The sequence below is a fragment of the Onthophagus taurus genome, chromosome 11 (assembly GCF_036711975.1).
Source record: "Onthophagus taurus isolate NC chromosome 11, IU_Otau_3.0, whole genome shotgun sequence".
Lineage (NCBI taxonomy): Eukaryota > Metazoa > Arthropoda > Insecta > Coleoptera > Scarabaeidae > Onthophagus > Onthophagus taurus.
In genome coordinates, this window is record NC_091976.1 from 32,838,958 (window position 1) to 32,860,993 (window position 22,036).

At 29.4% G+C, this 22,036-nt stretch overlaps 2 protein-coding genes across 2 annotated transcripts; both read right to left on the bottom strand.

The window, feature by feature from the left end:
• Nucleotides 1–1,814: 1,814 nt before the first annotated feature.
• Nucleotides 1,815–8,109, bottom strand: LOC111425024 (chitin deacetylase Cda4). The gene is made up of 8 exons (XM_023058776.2): nucleotides 7,999–8,109; nucleotides 3,499–3,723; nucleotides 3,315–3,442; nucleotides 3,039–3,244; nucleotides 2,829–2,985; nucleotides 2,637–2,775; nucleotides 2,329–2,575; nucleotides 1,815–2,267 (listed from the first exon to the last, which is right to left on the bottom strand). The coding sequence occupies exons 1-8, from the start codon at nucleotides 8,063–8,065 to the stop codon at nucleotides 1,967–1,969; spliced, it is 1,470 nt and encodes a 489-aa protein (XP_022914544.2). The 5' UTR covers nucleotides 8,066–8,109; the 3' UTR covers nucleotides 1,815–1,966.
• A 4,045-nt stretch (nucleotides 8,110–12,154) lies between these two features.
• LOC111425028 (Serpin 28Dc) lies at nucleotides 12,155–18,448 on the bottom strand. Its single transcript, XM_023058780.2, has 2 exons — nucleotides 18,074–18,448; nucleotides 12,155–13,936 (listed from the first exon to the last, which is right to left on the bottom strand). Exon 2 carries the CDS (start codon nucleotides 13,934–13,936, stop codon nucleotides 12,305–12,307), a length of 1,632 nt encoding a protein of 543 aa, XP_022914548.1. The 5' UTR covers nucleotides 18,074–18,448; the 3' UTR covers nucleotides 12,155–12,304.
• Between the last annotated feature and the right edge of the window lie 3,588 nt (nucleotides 18,449–22,036).

Genomic DNA, 22,036 nt, shown 5'->3' on the forward strand with positions numbered 1-22,036 from the left:
GAAATCGATTTTATACGAATTTTTAAAACTTAATCGACGAAAATTGCAAAATTCGAAAAAATTCACGATCATTTCAAAAATTTATTTCTCTAAAACTAAAAGTTATTTTTCAAAACGGCTTTTTGCATTAAAAAGAGGATACTTTAATTGATAATTGGCGATATTTCCACAAGGATCCTTCAAGAAATTAATTTTATAACAAATTTTGAAAATTATCGATGAAAATTGCAACATCGAAAATTTTATTAAAACTTCAAATATTGTTTTCTCAAAAACTGAAAGTTACTTTTCAAAACGGGTTGGTTCATTGGAAAGAGGACACTTTTATTAACATTTTGGGAAATTTTCATACTCATATTCCAATAAATCGATTTTATACGAATTTTTAAAACTTAATCGGAGAAAATTGCAAAATTCGAAAAAATTTACGATCATTTCAAAAATTTATTTCTCAAGAACTGAAAGTGATTTTTCAAAACGGCTTTTTGCATTAAAAAGAGGATACTTTAATTAATAATTGGTGATATTTCCACAAGGGTCCCTCGAGAAATTAATTTTATAGCGAATTTTGAAAATTATCGATCAAAATTGGAACATGGAAAATTTTATTAAAACTTCAAATATTGTTTTCTCAAAAACTAAAAGTTATTTTTCAAAACGGGTTGGTTCATTGGAAAGAGGACACTTTTATTAACACTTTGGGAAATTTTCATACTCATATTCCAATAAATCGATTTTATACGAATTTTTAAAACTTAATCGGTGAAAATTGCAAAATTCGAAAAAATTATCGATTATTTCAAAAATTTATTTTTTATTTTTTTGGTTTCTGCGCACATTTTGCATTTTGGCTTCTTTTATCCCTCCATTTGAATCAACATCGCCTTATTTCATATCTATATCATGTCTCATTTGTAGTATACACTTTCTTGTATTATTTATTATACCACAAAAACACACTTTTTATCTCCTAATGTCCAAACTTTGTAGCCTCTTTTTATAGGTTTTTTTTTGCATCATTGTTTTATATTGCTTTTACCCTTGGATTTGATCATCGATTCATCGATAGCCAAAAATTCATCCAGATTCAAACATTTTTGAAAATTGTACACCAAGTCATTTAGAAACGCACATACTTTGTATAATTTGTCGAAATCAGGTGAATTTAGATTTGGGAGGAGAGTAAAATCGTTAAATCGATTCACTGGCATGAATTAACTAAGGTAACTATCATGTAGGGCAGAACTTAATCTTCAAAAATCTGTACAGCTAGATAACTGTTTTATTCCCATTAGAAGATTTAATCCTAAAAATATTTTGATTTCTGTACTATTTGTACACTTGAACGATTTTTCAGGTGTTGGGTTTGTAATTTCTTTGACAATATCCGTTATTCCAACTATTTTCATAAAATCATTAAGATCCAAATCAATAGATATGTCGTGCCAGTATGGACTTGGTTGAGTTTTTTGAACATTACTCTTAAAGCAAGAGGGTATGTTTTTATAAATAACCAAATGTTTCTCGTTCTAGGTCTAATGTTAGTTCTAGTTTTATACTAGCAGTGTTGCTGGAACTAACATTATACCTAGAACTAGAATCATTTGGGTTTAGCCGTCTTGAGAGATGTGCGGCTAAATCCAATTGATTCTAGTTCTAATGTTAGTTCTAGTTTTACACTAGTACTGTTGCTAGAACTAACACTATACCTAGACTAGAATCATTTTGATTTAGCAGTCTTGAAAGACGTGCGGTTAAACTCAAATGTTTAGTGATTATGCAAGTGTAGAACGTATCAAAAGTATTAAATAAAATTGTTTAAAATTTTTTTATTCATACTTAAAAAATATGAAACAACAAATAACTTATTATTTAAGAAACCTAAACGAACAAATTACTTATTGAATAAAGATTGTATTTTTAAGAAAGAGAAATAAAAAGAAAACACCTAAAGAAAAATTAAATACTATTTCCTAACATTATCAGGAACGTAATTGTCCTTATTTGGTATTCCCGTACCAGCGGCATCGCCCAACCACGGATATTGATTGGGACATTCCGCGCAAGTTTCCAAATATCTCGTATCGGTGAAGTTAGAATCGGCTTTTCGGAAAGGTAATGCGCATTTACTTGCGTTGTTGCACCCTTTCGGGGGATAATTATTATTTTTTTTGCAATCCCAAGGTTCGTAATTATTGCCTTTAATCTTTTGGGGTTCTCTAACCCATTCTAAAGCTTGCGATACAGTTACAAACCAAACGTTATCTCTAAAAAAAAAAAAATTAATTAAAAAATAAGTATTTATAAAAAAAAATGATTCAAACTCACAAAGTAGTAACCCAATCTAAAAATTTATGTAATCCTTGTTCTAATTCTTTAATCGAAAACCAATTGGTGTGGAACGGCATCATATAGGGCGCTTTATTTTGATCGTAATATCTACTAAAATCTTCTTGAAGCCATTCCAAGACGTCATCGGCGTCGTGATTGTGAAGAACGCATTGATCTAAATAAGGGCAATGTCCGCCTTCGTAATCTTCAACGTAATGAGCGTTTAACGGTACTTCCCAGATACCTGAAAAACTATGATTTTGAGCATTTTAATTAATAAAATGTGACGATGTGGGATGTTGAACCTGGGTATGTTTTAGATGGGCAAGTTCCCGATTTACATTCATGTGGGATTTTATAATCTAAAGTGTAAGGCCAAACTGGTACGGGAGATGGTGGAACACCTATTGAGCTATCATAAACATAACCAAAGTCTTCGAGAACCTAAAAATTAAAAAAAAATGATTTTGAGATTATTTTGATTTAAATTAATTTACTTTATATTGAGTATTTCTCCCCGGTTTTAAAAACGGGGCTCTCATCCCGATTACATCAGCTGTTGAAACATTAGAAAAGTGTTTTAAAATTTCTCTCATCCCAATCATTTCTCCAACCCATTCTTCGTAACCTTTATCTTGTAACCCTTGTTGCAATCTAAAAAAAAATTAATTAATACAATTATTAATAAATAATTTTTAGTAACACACGAAATTGTTTCAGTTGCTATTTCATGTCCTTCACTGGCTAGTTCTTGTATCATATGATAATTACTGTATTCGTGGGAGATAAAGAATGTTCCTTTTATCGCGCAACCATTAGGATTAAATCGCTTCTTATTAAAAACTTTTCTGTAATGATCGTAATTGTTTAAGTTAACCGCTCCGTCGAATGTCAATAGCATCATTTGTGGTGTCTAAAAACTTAATGTTACTTTAATCGCCCCTTTCCTCACTTTTAAAAAAATAAATTCAAAAAAAACATACATCTTCAGCATCGAAACCTCCCGGAATGATCGTTCCATCTTTTGAACAGAAACAATATGGTAATTGGCATTCGGATAAATCACATTTTGTGGCTAAATCGGTGGGTGGTTCCGTTATAGGTGCTGGAGCTGTTAATATAAAAAAATTAAGATCAGTTAAAAAATACGGGGAAAAAATTATTTACTTGTAGCAATTGGCCCGCATCTTGCTTCATTTTTAAAAGTACAAAATTTGCTTATATCATCGAAATAAAGTCCTGATGGGCATCTATTTACGTAAGGATAACCATCGACGCATTGATAAAATCTTCTACATGTTTGGGGATCTGCAAAATTTCCATTTCCTACGCCTTGAGGACATTCAAATTCTTTTTGTTCTTGTTTTTCAGGTTCTTTTCTTTGGCAATGTACTGAAAAATAAATATATCTTTATGTAATGATGCAAAATATTCAACACTCTTATAAGAAGACATGATGTATCATCACTCCGCCGAGGTCGCTTGCGGGCGAGGCGCTGGGTTTGATATATTAACATAAATTCGTCAGGTTTGGAAGGTTGTAGCGCCTCGCTCGCAAGCAACCTTGACAAAACTTTTTGTACATTTTGTACATCTTGCTAAAGATTAAATGTTTCTTATGATAAGATATTAACAGTAACTCCGCCGAGGTTGCTTGCGGGCGAGGCACTGGATTTGAGATATCAACACGAAATCATAAGCTTTGTAACATTCTAGCATCTCGCCCGCAAGTGACCTCGGCGATTTGAGCCAAAATCACTCTTTATACATCTTTGTGTAACGATGCAAAGTATTCAACACTCTTATAAAACAACATTTACTTTCTCTCCGCCGAGGTCGCTTGCGGGCGAGGCGCTGGGTTTGATATATTAACATAAATTCGTCAGGTTTGGAAGGTTGTAGCGCCTCGCTCGCAAGCGACCTTGACAAAACTTTTTGTACATTTTGTACATCTTGCTAAAGATTAAATGTTTCTTATGATAAGATATTAACAGTCACTCCGCCGAGGTTGCTTGCGGGTGAGGCACTGGATTTGATATATCAACACGAAATCATAAGCTTTAAAACATTCTAGCGTCTCGCCCACAAGTGACCTCGGCGATTTGAGCCAAAATCACTCTTTATACATCTTTGTGTAAAAATGCAAAGTATTCAACACTGTTATAAAACGACATTTATTTTCACTCCGCCGAGGTCGCTTGCGGGCGAGGTTTGATATATCAACACGAAATCATAAGTTTTAAGTGGGAGTAAATGTCTTTTTATAAGAGTAATGACTACTTTAGATCTTTACACCACGATATACAGTATGTCCCAGAATAGATGTTACAAGAGGTATAATGACTTAAAAAACTTTGATTTTTATTTTAAGGCTGAGGAATTAAGACCTGCTTGGTGTGGAGAGAATTTTAAGTATATTTTCATATTTTGAAAATCAACTCGGCCTTGACAGTGAAGTGAAAACTATTTTTAGTTCTGGTAAAGTAAGCTTTTTGTTCCTGATACGGCAAAATATCATTAAGAAAAATTGTTCAGAAGGGGAAATTATGGCACTATGCAAAATTTCAAGTCATTATACCTCTTGTAACATCTATCTTGGGACACTCTGTATAAAGAGTGACTTTGACACTGAGACATTGATTATTCGATTATTAAATTAGTTATTTTTTTTTATTACAAAAATATGGGGTTAGATAGGTCTATTTCTTATTGTTTTAGAATAAAGCTAAAAATAAACTTTTTTTTAGTGTCGTGAAAGAAATTTAGTTTACAGTTTCCTGTAAATTACGGTACTATAACTAACAATTATTCTACTAAAAATTTATATAAAATTTACTTTATTGTCTAATATGTAACATTCTAACATGTTAAACTTTTCGTAATTTTCATAATCCAGCTTAAAAAACAGGATTTTTAATTTGACACTTTAGAAAATTTTTCGAATTAAATAAAATAAAGCGCCATCTATCAATAATTTATCAAGTCACTTAATAATAATATTAAATATTAATAAAAATTGTGAAATAATGCAGTTTATTCCAACTTTTGTGTAAAACAAATATAAATTAAATAGTTCAACAAATGTATTTGTTTCAAATATCAGAAATATGTTTCTTTAATTTTTAGTTATAATTTACAGGAAACTGTAAATTCAATTTCTTTAACGACACTAAAAAAAAGTTTATTTTAAGCTTTATTCTAAAACAGTAAGAAATAGACGTGTATTTTTGTAATCACTAAAAAATAACGAATTTAATAAGCGAATAATCAGTAGTTATTTCCATTTAAAAAAACCAAAATTGTCATGATAACTCAAAATCTAAAACCGAAATTTTTTTTGACTACGTCATGTCCATATAATGTTTTAGTTATAATACTTCACCTATAAAAATAACCAAGATTATTGGACTTGTTGGTTTTACGATATTTACAGTGTTGGCCTTTAGGGGAAAAACAAAAGACACGCACTTAATTTAGAACAGGCTGTATAAGGAACATTTTTCTTCTCTTTGAACTCACTTTACAATTCCCTTTTTAGTTACAACTTATGTACTAAAATCAACATTTCAAATTCTGAAGCTATTGTATCTTCCATTTTTAAACAAAGTTACTTTAATTAGTGAAAATTGAAAATGAAAAGTGATCGCATTTTTAAGTCATTATACCTCTTGTAACATCTATCCTGTGACACACTGTATAAAGAGTGACACTGAGACATTGATAATTCGATTATTAAATTCGTTATTTTTTTTATTACAAAAATATGGGGTTAGATAGGTCTATTTCTTATTGTTTTAGAATAAAGCTAAAAATAATTTTTTTTTTAGTGTCGTGAAAGAAATTAAGTTTACAGTTTCCTGTAAATTACGGTACTATAACTAACAATTATTCTACTAAAAATTTATATAAAATTTACTTTATTGTCTAATATGTAACATTCTAACATGTTAAACTTTTCGTAATTTTCATAATCCAGCTTAAAAAACAGGATTTTTAATTTGACACTTTAGAAAATTTTTCGAATTAAATAAAATAAAGCGCCATCTAGCAATAATTTATCAAGTCATTTAATAATAATATTAAATATTAATAAAAAATGTGAAATAATGCAATCTATTCCAACTTTTGTGTAAAACAAATATAAATTAAATAGTTCAACAAATGTATTTGTTTCAAATATCAGAAATATGTTTTTTTTAATTATTAGTTATAATTTACAGGAAACTGTAAATTAAATTTCTTTAACGACACAAAAAAAAGTTTATTTTAAGCTTTATTCTAAAACACTAAGAAATAGACGTGTATTTTTGTAATCAGAAAAAAATAACGAATTTAATAAGCGAATAATCAGTTGTTATTTCCATTTAAAAAAACCAAAATTGTCATTATATCTCAAAATCTAAAACCGAAAATTCTTTTTGACTACGTCATGTCTATATAATGTCTTACAATTAGTTATAATACTTCACTTATAATAATAATAACCAAGATAATTGCACTCTAGGGGAAAAACAAAAGACGCGGACTTAATTTAGAACAGGCTGTATAAGGAACATTTTTCTTCTCTTTCAACTCACTTTACAGTTTCCTTTTTAGTTACAACTTATGTACTAAAATCAACATTTCAAATTCTGAAGCTATTGTATCTTCCATTTTTAAACAAAGGTACTTTAATTAGTGAAAATTGAAAATGAAAAGTGACCGCATTCTTTTCCGCCGTATTTGAACGATGGAAAAGCAGAAAATAATAGAAAGCAAGACGAACGAATTTTCAAATAAAGAATTTTTTGTGTAGATATAAATCTTGGAATGTTTATTTACGTGTTAACTTCTCTTTGGTTAGGTAAGGAACGTGTTATACATACATAATGGAACTAGAAGTCGCACCTTGGCATGTAAAGTATTTTAAATATAAAACAAGGTTAGACACTGCGATAGCAATGACCTCTACCGGTTTGCACTTTATATATATATTGAAAACGTCGCTTTTAAATCGAATTCAAAACGAAAAACAAGTCAGATCGTTACTACTTTCTACTGCAACCTCGTTTCATTGCCGGTACTTTTCAAGGTCCTCATATGAAAAAAGTTTTTAATCACAATCATCGTTATTATGTTTTAATGACATATTCTACGCCATTTTTCTTTTGATTTAAGTTAAAACTTTTTTAACCCGCTTGACCAGTTTTAACAAAGTTTTTATTTATATACACCATCACTTTTCCCAAATTACAAGGTTATTCTGCGGCTTTAATATTAATTCCAAACATTTCATAATCAACCTAACACACTAACTCGTAAATAAAAGAACGTTTTTAATTAACAACTTTTTAAAAAATGTTGACTTTTAAAAAAGAAAGTCCGCGAAAAAAGAATCGTTTAAGATTTAATTATTTTTTTATCCCTCCTTTTTTAGTTATAAGTGAAAATTATCGTTTTGTATTCTCTTCTTTTAGAAAGGAATCCAATTCAAAAATTTCTTCGTCACTGTATATTTCTTTAGGTAATTATTCGGTGAAATCAAATTTCGTTTACATAACGGAGAGGTTGCAAGATCGTTTTGCTCCTCCTACGGGTATTGTACCATAAAATTTTGAACATATGTCTGATTTCTCTGTCCGGTTTTATATTCGAATGGGTCACAGGTGGCACTCGAGAATAACTTACCAACGGAAATCACCAACAGCACCACCATCACGTTCCAGAACACATCTCTTCGCCGATTCAACAACATTCTTTCGCGGTCGTCTTCTGCTGCTTACTGAAAACCGAATCGAACCAAAGTCGTTCCGACCGCCTTCTACCTCCACTTTTTCTTCTTTACCACTTTTCACCTTCGCAATCGATCAGGTTTTCTTTCAATCGACGTGGAAGAGGTGCATCAAATGCATAAGATATGTTATAAGAGTTATATCGATTTAAGTTAAATACTCTTTGGTGGTGAGAAAGAAATAGAAAGTATTTTCAAAGTTACTTTCACTCGATTACCTTAGTAATACTTCGGTTATTTAGTGAATATTAATTTTTTTTATTTCGAATTCATTTGGTGACGTCAAATTGTACGTTGGGTTGTATTAGAAACTTTAATTTTATTGATTCAAAAAAAAGTATTGGCATTATATAATGAGATAATTCAATTTCTGCAATATTATAATACTTAACACATAAAAATACAGTTTTAAAATATTCCAAATAAGTTATTGAATACGATAAGTACTCATATTCAAAATTTGGCAATGAAATAAAAATGTTTCGCGGTTTTGAACACATTTTCCACAAAATGTTAGGAAATTAATTTTAAGCAAAAATTATTGGGTTTAAAAACACCATCGCAAAATTAACACGTTAAACATGGGTGTAGAATAAATTTTCTTTCACTAAGGACTGCAAACTATTTTGATAGTATTTCATTTGGAAAAAATTTATAATAAATGTTTTTATAATATATATTATTTTGAAGTTTTGTCATAAATGCTCATAAAATACACTGTAATTATGAAACATGTATAAATATTCGTGACCAACTAATATAAATTGTTCGTACAGACGGTGGATTTTGAATATTGTAGTGTGGCAAATAGGAAAGTCATGCCGTCTTTTTGAATTTATGAGCTGAGGCACTCATTGATGTCACGCCAGTCAAAGTAGAGCAGCCAGTGAGGCACTAATGCTGTACCACGCCATGCCGAACGTGTTAATAGATCATTAATTCACCCAGTTATCCGTTTCCTCTAAAATGCTTAATATCGAAGGATTTTGCAAAGCTGGGATGCACTTATCGTGCTCTATTTTATCTTAAAATGTTTAAAAAGACTTATTGAACACGATGAGTACTCACAATCCAAATTTGGCAATGGAATAAAAGAGATGGGTGTTTTTGAAAATTTGTTGTAACAGCTCAAATCGTATTCTACTGATTTCTCTGTAACCCAAAACGGTCTGCCAATCAGGCGTAAACTAGAATTTTGATTTTATTTAGAAATCATCTCCAAAGCATCCATATTTGAAGTACCTAAGTACTATGGCAAAGTAAGCATCATCGGGTCTGATGGCAGAAAGATAAAACGGGAGTATTCGGCTCAATTCTGCTAAGTTGTCCAATGTAGCCATCAACCATTACAACAAGTTTGCCGGGTATTTTCATCAGTTGCATATTCCTCTCAAGTTTATTCCTGTCAATGCTGTCAAAGGTTTTTGTTTGATACAAAATGTGGTTCGGTATTGGTCAGATACTGACGTTTCTGGATTACAAAAAAATCAAAGATGTGGTAGTCTTTTTAGATTCTACCGTCTTTGGTTGAAAAGCTGTTTACCGATTGGGGTTGGACAAGTTATACCAGTGATTGCTCATTTACCCGCTTTCTACAAAGAAGAGGTGCAAATTCTGACTTTTCCTTCATTAAGATTAAGATCAAAAAGCATTGCTTAATGCCATCAGAGATTTAGAAGGTATATTAATTATAAATTATATAAAATTTGATCTAATGTTCTGCTATCATAATGTATTAGAATGAAATTGGATATTGAAAAAACAATCCATGAAATACTACAAAAACTATCAATAGTGTCAGAAAATTAATCGCGCAAGTTCCCAAACAAAAACACTACTGTCTAATGACTAAACCAGATCATTGAAAACTAATTTGGCAAGCTTATCTGATTTCGAGATGTATTATTATATTTATTATTCATATCCTTAGTATCTGTTTTTATCGATTTTAATTTTCGAAGCAATTCCAAAGCGATAAGGAAGAAGCAGGACAACAGTTAACAATAATTGTGAAGTTCGCGCTATCTCTGCAATTAAAGCATTTCCAAAATAGACTATCAGTTCCATAATGTACTAATTCTCGTTAAAAAATTTTAACGCAAACGGCATGGAAATATTTGTCGCATCCTCCTCAATGCTGTAGATGTAGATGTGTTGCAGAATAAGATTTGTTATTTTGGAAATTATGCCAAAGGCACAGAATAACCAGAAGTGACACTGGTAGTATTCCGCCAAATTTTTAAAACCAATAGCAGCATATCTTGGCAACTCATTATAATATGGAGTCAGATTTGGTTATTCTGTGACTAGACCTAGAACTAAAAACATTTGGGTTTAGCCGTACGTCTCTTAAGATGGCTAAACCCGAATGATTCTAGTTCTAGGTCTTGTGTTAGTTCTAGTGATAGTGCTAGTGCAATACTAGAACTTACACTAGACCTAGAACTAGAATCATTCGGATTTAGCCGCACGTCTCTTAAGACGACTAAACCCGAATGATTCCAGTGCTAGGTCTTGTGTTAGTTCTAGTGATAGAGCTAGTGCAATACTAGAACTAACACTAGATCGAGGATTAGAAACATTCGGATTTAGCCGCACGTCTCTCAAGACGGCTAAACCCGAATGATTCTAGTTCTAGGTCTTGTGTTAGTTAATTCTAGTGCAAAACTAGAACTAACACTAGACCTAGAACTAGAATCATTCAGATTTAGCCGCACGTCTTTCAAGACGGCTAAACCCGAATGATTCTAGTTCTAGGTCTTGTGTTAGTTCTAGTGCTAGTCTAAAACTAGAACCAACACAAGACCTGGAACTAGAATCATTCGGATTTAGCCGCACGTCTCTTAAGACGGCTAAACCCGAATGATTCCAGTGCTAGGTCTTGTGTTAGTTAATTCTAGTGCAAAACTAGAACGAACACTAGACCTAGAACTAGAATCATTCGGATTTAGCCGCACGTCTTTCAAGACGGCTAAACCCGAATGATTCTAGTTCTAGGTCTTGTGTTAGTTCTAGTGCTAGTCTAAAACTAGAACCAACACAAGACCTGGAACTAGAATCATTCGGATTTAGCCGCACGTCTCTTAAGACGGCTAAACCCGAATGATTCCAGTGCTAGGTCTTGTGTTAGTTAATTCTAGTGCAAAACTAGAACGAACACTAGACCTAGAACTAGAATCATTCGGATTTAGCCGCACGTCTTTCAAGACGGCTAAACCCGAATGATTCTAGTTCTAGGTCTTGTGTTAGTTCTAGTGCTAGTCTAAAACTAGAACCAACACAAGACCTGGAACTAGAATCATTCGGATTTAGCCGCACGTCTCTTAAGACGGCTAAACCCGAATGATTCCAGTGCTAGGTCTTGTGTTAGTTCTAGTGATAGTGCTAGTGCAATACTGGAACTTACACTAGGTCTTATGTTAGTTCTAGTGCTAATCTAAAACTAGAACCAACACAAGACCTAGAACTGGAATCATTCGGATTTAGCCGCACGTCTCTTAAGACGGCTAAACCCGAATGATTCCAGTGCCTAGGTCTTGTGTTAGTTCTAGTGATAGTGCAATACTAGAACTTACACTAGACCTAGAACTAGAATCATTCGGATTTAGCCGCACGTCTTTCAAGACGGCTAAACCCGAATGATTCTAGTTCTAGGTCTTGTGTTAGTTCTAGTAATAGTGCTAGTGCAATACTAGAACTAACACTAGATCGAGGATTAGAAACATTCGGATTTAGCCGCACGTCTCTCAAGACGGCTAAACCCGAATGATTCTAGTTTTGGATCTTGTATTAGTTCTAGTAATAGTGCTAGTGCAATACTAGAACTAACACTAGACCTAGAACTAAAAAGTATCAGACACACGGTTATCAGAAATATATTTTTGTGTATTGCATTTTAAGTGAAATTCCCGCTATGGGAAGAATGGCATTGAACAGCGACATCTGTTGTTAAGTAGTTGCAACGATAAAGTTATAAATAGAAAGAATGTTATTGAACAGCGACATCTGTTGTCAAGTAGTTGCAAGATAAAGTTATAATAAATATAATATAAAAACCTTTAAACATTTTTTTTTATTAAACTTACAAATTATAATACTTAACATTCAAATTAAAATTTAAACATAGTCAATACATAATTAATTAAAAAAATAAATAATAAAAATTATCACAAATAAAATAAAAATTATAACCTTACAATTTTATTAAACTCTATAATTAGGTGTGGGCTCATAAACGGTGCCCCAAAACAACGTTAACCGCGTTTGTTCGTTTCTAATGAAGAACAAAAATGGAACGTCGACCCTAAACGTAACGATATCTCCTCCTCTGTACAAACTGGTCGATGTAACGGCGGCCGCTTCAGTCCCAGTTTCAGTAATATCAATATAAACTTTATGTAAAACTTTATCGGCGTAAAGTCCCGGATTTTCAACGTTTAATTTACTCGGATCGCCGTTTAAAACACTCCTTAATTTATCCAAAGAATCGATTCCGATTTGTCTTGTAACTCTTCGTCCTACTTTATCTCCAAATTTTTTATACGTCACTTGTTTGTGGGTTATTTTATCAACCTCTTCGCATCTTGTTATGTTGCTATTAGGATCAAAAATTTGCGTACAATTTGTTTCCGAATCGTTCGATTCATCATCATCATCGTTTCCAAATCGGTTGAATATAAGAAATTCGTTTCGATTATTTTTATGATTTTGCGGTATAACCGGGCTTCGATTTTCTAAATTACCAGGCCCGGGTGAAAGGAGAGCCAAATTAGCTAATTGAGGATTAAATAAAGCATTTACACCGAGGTTTTGTAAAGTTCCTTTTAAACTCATCGTCGATTCTAATCGCATTTTAGGAAAAAGAACCACGGAGCTTCGATATTTTGTGTTTGAAATTAATCTTTCGATATCGTTAGCTGTTAATCTCCTTTCGAATTGTTTCAAAACTTCTTTGTTGGATCCCGAGGGCATAATTACGTATAAAGTCGTTTCGTTTCCTTTGTAGGGGAATCCCATTATTTCGCAATTAAGCGATTGATCTTTGTAATAAGGAAATTGACCCCCATTCGCCATCATTTCCGCTTGAATATTCGATTGGGATTTTCTTCCGTTTGGGTAAAAATTTCTCCTTCTTGTGCTACCATCGAAAAAAGGCATCTCCCAAGCTCCGTTAAAATATAAAGCACTCACTATGATTACTTTTGTATCAGCCGGTGGGGGTTCATCAATTATGTTAGTGATTTTACCGTTGGTTTTTTCGTTAACCCAATTGTTAATTACGTTTTGGGCGTAACCTGGTTGGCTAGAAAATCCTAAATTTCTTATTTCCGTGCGATAAATACTCGTGCTTGTGTCTTTGTACAAACTCCTTATTGGGAAATAATTTTCAACAAAAATAGCAGCTGCGATTCTTACAATCCCATTAAAATCAGCAGAGTTTCTTTCTAAAGTTTTAAATAATTGTCCTAAATGCTCGTGAACATCTTGTGTGCGAGAAGAAACGTTTATGCCAGAACTTAGCCCCATTACATTCGTTAATTCTTGAAAAGTTCTTCCATTTGACGCCAACAAAAGCAAAGCTAACGCACTCGCTATGCTAACTGGCGAAAAAACGACGTTTTTATTCTCGTTTAAATTTAAATTATTTATTGAAATCGCCAAATTTGTTATTCCCTGCGATAAAAGCAAATCGATTTGATCGTTTGTGTTGATTCCTCGAGCTTGTTGAGTTGATGTGGGAGGTGATCCAAAAATATTTAAGACTCTATCATCTGGATAAACCAACTGGGCCAATGAAACGTGATAAAAAAGTATCGTTGTTATTATGACCTTCATCTGAAAAAGATTTAACAATAAATATTAAATATTAATAATATAAGTACGTATGCTTTTACGGCCGGTGTTAATTAAACTAAAACTAGTACTAACACTAGACCTAGAACTAGAAACATTCGGGTTTAGCTGTCTTAAGTGTTGGTTCTATTGATGGTGTTAGTACTAGTTTTAGTTTAATAAATATTAAGTTTACAAGAAAAATAAAAGATATAATCAATTTTTCTATAATGATGATTGTTTTCGTTCAAACAAACTCAACGCGAAGGTTGAATTTGAATTGGTCATATGAATAGATAAAATGGAATTGTTGTTACATGACTGTGGTAAATGAATTTATTTATTTCGTTCTTTCTGATTTAATTTAAACATGTAATTCAAAAAGTCGATGTGACCGTATTTGTGGAAATTAAATAATGATTTATATATCAAATTAAAGCGAAAACTGTCTATTTTGGGATGATATATAATAATTTGTGTATTAACTCTATGAAATTTTGAGATATACGGAGATAACGATGCTCTCGTTCGCTATTTTTATTAAAAAAAAATGATGTAATTCAAAAAATCGTACCGATTATATTTATGGAAATTAAGTAATGACTTATATATCAAATTAAAACTAAAACTGTCTATTTTCAGATGATATATAATAATTTGTGTGTTAACTATATGAAATTTTGAGATATCTGGAGATAACGATGCTCGCTTTAGCTATTTTTATTAAAGAAAATGAGGAAATTCAAAAAATCGTACCGATTATATTTATGGAAATTAAGTAATGACTTATATATCAAATTAAACCTAAAACTGTCTGTTTTGAGATGATATATAATAATTTGTGTGTTAACTATATGAAATTTTGAGATATCTGGAGATAACGATGCTCGCTTTAGCTATTTTTATTAAAGAAAATGAGGAAATTCAAAAAATCGTACCGATTATATTTATGGAAATTAAGTAATGACTTATATATCAAATTAAACCTAAAACTGTCTATTTTGAGATGATATATAATAATTTGTGTATTAACTCTATGAAATTTTGAGATATACGGAAATAACGATGCTCTCTTTCGCTATTTTTATTAAAAAAAAATGATGTAATTCAAAAAATCGTACCGATTATATTTATGGAAATTAAGTAATGACTTATATATCAAATTAAACCTAAAACTGTCTATTTTGAGATGATATATAATAATTTGTGTGTTAACTATATGAAATTTTGAGATATCTGGAAATAACGATGCTCTCTTTCGCTATTTTTATTTAAAAAAAATGATGTAATTAAAAAAATCGTACCGATTATATTTATGGAAATAAAGTAATGACTTATATATCAAATTAAACCTAAAACTGTCTATTTTGAGATGATATATAATAATTTGTGTGTTAACTATATGAAATGTTGAGATATCTGCATATAACAATGGTCGCTTTAGCTATTTTTATTAAAGAAAATGAGAAAATTCAAAAAATCGTACCGATTATATTTATGGAAATTAAGTAATGACTTATATATCAAATTAAACCTAAAACTGTCTATTTTGAGATGATATATAATAAATTGTGTGTTAACTATATGAAATTTTGAGATATCTGGAAATAACGATGCTCTCTTTCGCTATTTTTATTTTAAAAAAATGATGTAATTAAAAAAATCGTACCGATTATATTTATGGAAATTAAGTAATGACTTATATATCAAATTAAACCTAAAACTGTCTATTTTGAGATGATATATAATAATTTGTGTATTAACTCTATGAAATTTTGAGATATACGGAAATAACGATGCTCTCTTTCGCTATTTTTATTAAAAAAAAATGATGTAATTCAAAAAATCGTACCGATTATATTTATGGAAATTAAGTAATGACTTATATATCAAATTAAACCTAAAACTGTCTATTTTGAGATGATATATAATAATTTGTGTGTTAACTATATGAAATTTTGAGATATCTGGAAATAACGATGCTCTCTTTCGCTATTTTTATTTTAAAAAAATGATGTAATTAAAAAAATCGTACCGATTATATTTATGGAAATAAAGTAATGACTTATATATCAAATTAAACCTAAAACTGTCTATTTTGAGATGATATATAATAATTTGTGTGTTAACTATATGAAATGTTGAGATATCTGCATATAACAATGGTCGCTTTAGCTATTTTTATTAAAGAAAATGAGAAAATTCAAAAAATCGTACCGATTATATTTATGGAAATTAAGTAATGACTTATTATCAAATTAAAGATTAAACTATCTAATTTGAGATGATATATAATAATTTGTGTGTTAACCATATGAAATTTTGAGATATCTGGAGATAACGATGCTCTCTTTCGCTATTTTTATGTAAAAAAAATGATGTATTTAAAAAAATCGTACCGATTATATTTACGGAAATTAAGTAATGACATATATATCAAATTAAACCTAAAACTGTCTATTTTGAGATGATATATAATAATTTGTGTGTTAACTATATGAAATTTTGAGATATCTGGATATAACAATGGTCGCTTTAGCTATTTTTATTAAAGAAAATGAGAAAATTTAAAAAATCGTACCGATTATATTTATGGAAATTAAGTAATGACTTATATATCAAATTAAAGCTAAAACTGTCTATTTTGAGATGATATATAATAATTTGTGTGTTAACTATATGAAATTTTGAGATATCTGGAGATAACGATGCTTACTTTAGCTATTTTTATTAAAGAAAATGAGGAAATTCAAAAAATCGTACCGATTATATTTATGGAAATTAAGTAATGACTGATATATCAAATTAAAGCTAAAACTGTCTATTTTGAGATGATATATAATAATTTGTGTGTTAGTTATATGAAATTTTGAGATATCTAGAAATAACGATGCTCTCTTTAGCTATTTATATTAAAAAAATAAAGTAATTCAAAAAATCGTACCGATTATATTTATGGAAATTAAGTAATGACTTATATATCAAATTAAACCTAAAATTGTCTATTTTGAGGATGATATATAATAATTTGTGTGTTAGTTATATAAAATTTTGAGATATCTGGAGATAACGATGGTCGCTTTCGCTATTTTTATTATAAAAAAATGATGTAATAAAAAAAATCGTACCGTCTATATTTATGGAAATTAAGTAATGATTTATATATCAAATTAAAGATTAAACTATGTATTTTCAGATGATACATAATACTTCGTCTGTTAACTATATGATATTTTGAGATATTTGAAAATAACGATGCTTGTTTTAGCTTATTTTAATAAAAAAAATTGATACTACTATTATTTAAAAAATCGTACCGACTATATTTATGGAAATTAAGTAATGATTTATATATCAAATTAAAGCTAAAACTATCTATTTTGAGATGACACATAATAATTTGTATGTTAACTATATGAAATTTTAATTCTAGCGCTAGAACTAACACTAGACCTAAAACTAGAAACATTCGGGTTTAGCCGTCTTAAGAGATGTACGACTAAACCCGAATGGTTCTAGTTCTAGGTCCAGTGTTAGTTCTAGTTTTAATTGCAATTCAGGGTTAGATTGTTCTATACTTTTCATTGAATTAAAACTAGAACTAACTCTAGACCTAGAATTAGAAACTTTCAGGTTTAGCCGCGCGTCTCTCAAGAGGGCTAAACCCGAATGTTTCTAATTCTAGGTCTAGTATGAGTTCTAATGATAGTGTTGGTTCTAGTTTTAGTTTAATAAATATTAAGTTTACAAGAAAAATAAAAGATATAATCAATTTTTCTATAATGATGACTGTTTTCATTTAAACAAACTCAACGCGAAGGTTACATTTGAAATTGATCATATGAATAGATAAAATAGAATTGTTGTTACATGACTGTGTTAAATGAATTTATTTATTTCGTTCTTTCTGATTTAATTTAAACAAGTTTTTCGTTTAATTTCATAGTTTTTTTTTGGTTAATTTGGAGTGTGTTCATTTAGATTGAGGTCACATCATCAACGAGAAGGTCGTTGGTATTTACATAAATTTAAATTTAGAAAGTATTATGCATGCACACTTTACAAAAATTGTTACGACTTGTTTTACAAAGTTCTTTTAGTAGTGATGTTTCAAAGAAATGAATAAATTAAAAAACTTACATTTAGTATTTCTCAACATCAATTTCTTTCTTTAACTTCTTTTTTCATTAAACTGTTTGTTTCACACAAAATCAAAATGATTTTTTTTTGGTCACGTTCCTTTCTGCGACCGCTCGCAACACATGAATGACTCTCGGACATGTGCAACCTCTGGTTTGTACACCAGTTGACCTTCCCCACTAAAACTTGATGACGCTCTCGATTTTTGCCTGGAATTTATCTAATTTTTGCTTTGCGCATATTATCTCAACAGCATCCACTCCTTTTCAGAGTACAAAAACCTGTTCTACCAAACTTAAATGTTACTCAATTTTTGTTTTATTTCGTCTTGGTCCAAACCTTGACTTCAGTTTTTGAAGTGCTAAAAACTTTACCGTAAATCGCCCCAGGATACTTAATTTTTTTTATGCATGCGGTGATGAAGAGGTGATCTGTTAATTCTAAAGAAACGCGGGGATTTCTTTATCATATCATTTTTCCTTTCTTATGGTAATTAGTTTAATTTTTTTATTGGACTTTAAAAGTTTTTGTGACGTTAATTTCTTATTAACGCAATTTTCTCGGAGATTAAATGTAATTCTGCAGAAAATCTTTCTTCTAAGAATCAGTTTTTTTGTGTAGTGTGGTCTGAGTCATAATTGGTTTAAATTAGGCTTTATTTTTTTATATCAAATTAAAGCTTAACCAATCTAGTTTCAGGTGATATATAACAATTTGTATGTTGGATGTATGAAATTTTAAGATAACCATGCTCGTTTTAGCTCATTTTGATACAAAAGTTAATAAAATTCAAAAATTCGTTCTGACTATATTAATGGAAATTAAGTAATGATTTATATATCAAATTGAAGCTAAAAGTATCCATTTTCAGATGATATATAATAATTTATATGTTGAATGTATGAAATTTTGAAATATCCAGAGATAACGATGCTCGCTTTAGCTTCTTTTTATATAAAAAAATGATGTAATTCAAAAAAATTGTACATACTATATTAATGGAAATTAAGTAATGATTTATATATCAAATTGAAGCTAAAAGTCTCTACTTTAAGATGATATATAATAATTTATATGTTGAATGTATGAAATTTTGAGATATCCGGAGATAATGATGCTCACTTTAGCTTTTTTTAAAAAGAAATTGATGTGATTCAAAAAATCGAATTTGTGGAAATTAAATAATGATTTATATATCAAATTAAAGCTTAAACTATCTATTTTGAGATGACACATAATAATTTGTATGTTAACTATATGAAATTTTGAGATATCCGGAGATAATGATGGTCGTATTAGCTTCTTTATAGAAAAAATGATGTAATTCAAAAAGTCGACGTGACTGTATTTGTGGAAATTAAATAATGATTTATATATCAAATTGAAGCTAAAACTATGTATTTTGAGATGATATATAATAATTTGTATGTGAATTATATGAAATTTTGAGATATCCGGAGATAACGATATTTGCTGTAGCATATTTTTATTAAAAAAAATGATATAATTCAAAAAATCGTACCGATTATACTTATGGAAATTAAGTAATGACTTATATATCAAATTACAGCTTAAAGTATGTATTTTGAGATGATACATAATAATTTGTATGTTAACTAAATGACATTTTGAGATATCCGGAGATAACTACGCTCGCTTTAGCTTATTTTCATTCGAAAAATGATGTAATTCATAAAATCGTACCGACTATATTTATGAAAATTAACTAATGACTTATATATCAAATTAAAGCTTAAAGTATGTATTTTGAGATGATACATAATAATTTCTGTGTTAACTATATGAAATTTTGAGATATCAAGAGGAAACGATGTTCGCTTTAGCTTCTTTTTATAAAAAAAATGATGTAATTCAAAAAATCGTACCGATTATATTTATGGAAATTAAGTAATGATTTATATATCAAATTAAAGCTAAAACTATCTATTTTGAGATTATTCATAATAATTTGTGTGTTAACTATATGAAATTTTGAGATATCCGGAGATAACTATGCTCGCTTTAGCGTCTTTTCATATAAAAAAAACGATGTTATTCAAAAAATCGTACAGACTATATTTATGGAAATTAAGTAATGATTTATATATCAAATTGAAGCTAAAAGTATCTACTTTAAGATGATATATAATAATTTATATGTTGAATGTATGAAATTTTGAGATATCCGGAGATAATGATGCTCACTTTAGCTTTTTTTAAAAAGAAATTGATGTGATTCAAAAAATCGAATTTGTGGAAATTAAATAATGATTTATATATCAAATTAAAGCTTAAACTATCTATTTTGAGATGACACATAATAATTTATATGTTAACTATATGAAATTTGGAGATATCCGGAGATAACGATGGTCGTATTAGCTTCTTTTTGGAAAAAATGATGTAATTCAAAAAATCGACGTGACTGTATTTGGGGAAATTAAATAATAATTTATATATCAAATTGAAGCTAAAACTATGTATTTTGAGATGATATATAATAATTTGTATGTGAACTATATGAAATTTTGAGATATCCGGAGATAACGATGTTTGCTGTAGCATATTTTTATTAAAAAAAATGATATAATTCAAAAAATCGTACCGATTATACTTATGGAAATTAAGTAATGACTTATATATCAAATTACAGCTTAAAGTATGTATTTTGAGATGATACATAATAAATTGTATGTTAACTAAATGAAATTTTGAGATATCCGGAGATAACTACGCTCGCTTTAGCTTATTTTCATTCAAAAAATGATGTAATTCATAAAATCGTACCGACTATATTTATGAAAATTTACTAATAACTTATATATCAAATTAAAGCTTAAAGTATGTATTTTGAGATGATACATAATAATTTCTGTGTTAACTATATGAAATTTTGAGATATCAAGAGATAACGATGCTCGCTTTAGCTATTTTTATTAAAAAAAATGATGGAATTAAAAAAATCGTACCGATTATATTTATGGAAATTAAGTAATGACTTATATATCAAATTAAAGCTTAAAGTATGTATTTTGAGATGATATATAATAATTTGTATGTTAACTATATGAAATTTTGAGATATCTGGAGATAACGATGCTCGCTTTCGCTTATTTTTATTAAGAAAATGATGTAATTCAAAAAATCGTACCGATTATATTTATGGAAATTAAGTAATGATTTATATATCAAATTAAAGCTAAAACTATCTATTTTGAGATTATTCATAATAATTTGTGTGTTAACTATATGAAATTTTGAGATATCCGGAGATAACGATGCCCGTTTTAGCGTCTTTTCATATAAAAAAAACGATGTAATTCAAAAAATCGTACAGACTATATTTATGGAAATTAAGTAATGATTCATATATCAAATTGAAGCTAAAACTATCTATTTTGAGATGATATATAATAATTTGTATGTTAACTATATGAAATTTTGAGATATCTGGAGATAACGATGTTCGCTTTAGCATATTTTTATAAAAAAAAATGATGTTATTTAAAAAATCGTACCGACTATACTTATGGAAATTAAGTAATGACTTATATATCAAATTAAAGCTTAAAGTATATATTTTGAGATGATACATAATAATTTGTGTATTAACTATATAAAATTTTGAGATATCCGGAGATAACGATACTCGCTTTAGCATATTTTTATAAAAAAAATGATGTAATTCAAAAAATCGTACCGACTATATTTACAGAAATTAAATAATGACTTATATATCAAATTAAAGCTAAATCTATCTATTTTCAGATGATACATAATACTTTGTGTATTAACTATATGAAATTTTGAGATATCCGGAGATAACGATGCACGCTTTAGCTTATTTTTATAAAAAATGTGTAAAAACTGTAAAAAAGAAACAACCAAATATAACTATAACTGCACAAATAGTTCTTGGAACGATTCTCATTTAAATAAATACGTAACTTATTTTAATATTTG

Excerpts from the sequence above, each read along its gene's own strand:
- LOC111425028 (XM_023058780.2), bottom strand. The coding sequence starts at position 13,936 with ATGAAGGTCATAATAACAACGATACTTTTTTATCACGTTTCATTGGCC.
- LOC111425024 (XM_023058776.2), bottom strand. The coding sequence starts at position 8,065 with ATGTTGTTGAATCGGCGAAGAGATGTGTTCTGGAACGTGATGGTGGTG. Across the intron at positions 2,776-2,828 it reads GGAGAAATACTCAATATAAA|GTTCTCGAAGACTTTGGTTA; the intron begins GTAAATTAATTT and ends TTTAATTTTTAG. Across the intron at positions 2,576-2,636 it reads CCCATCTAAAACATACCCAG|GTATCTGGGAAGTACCGTTA; the intron begins GTTCAACATCCC and ends ATAGTTTTTCAG.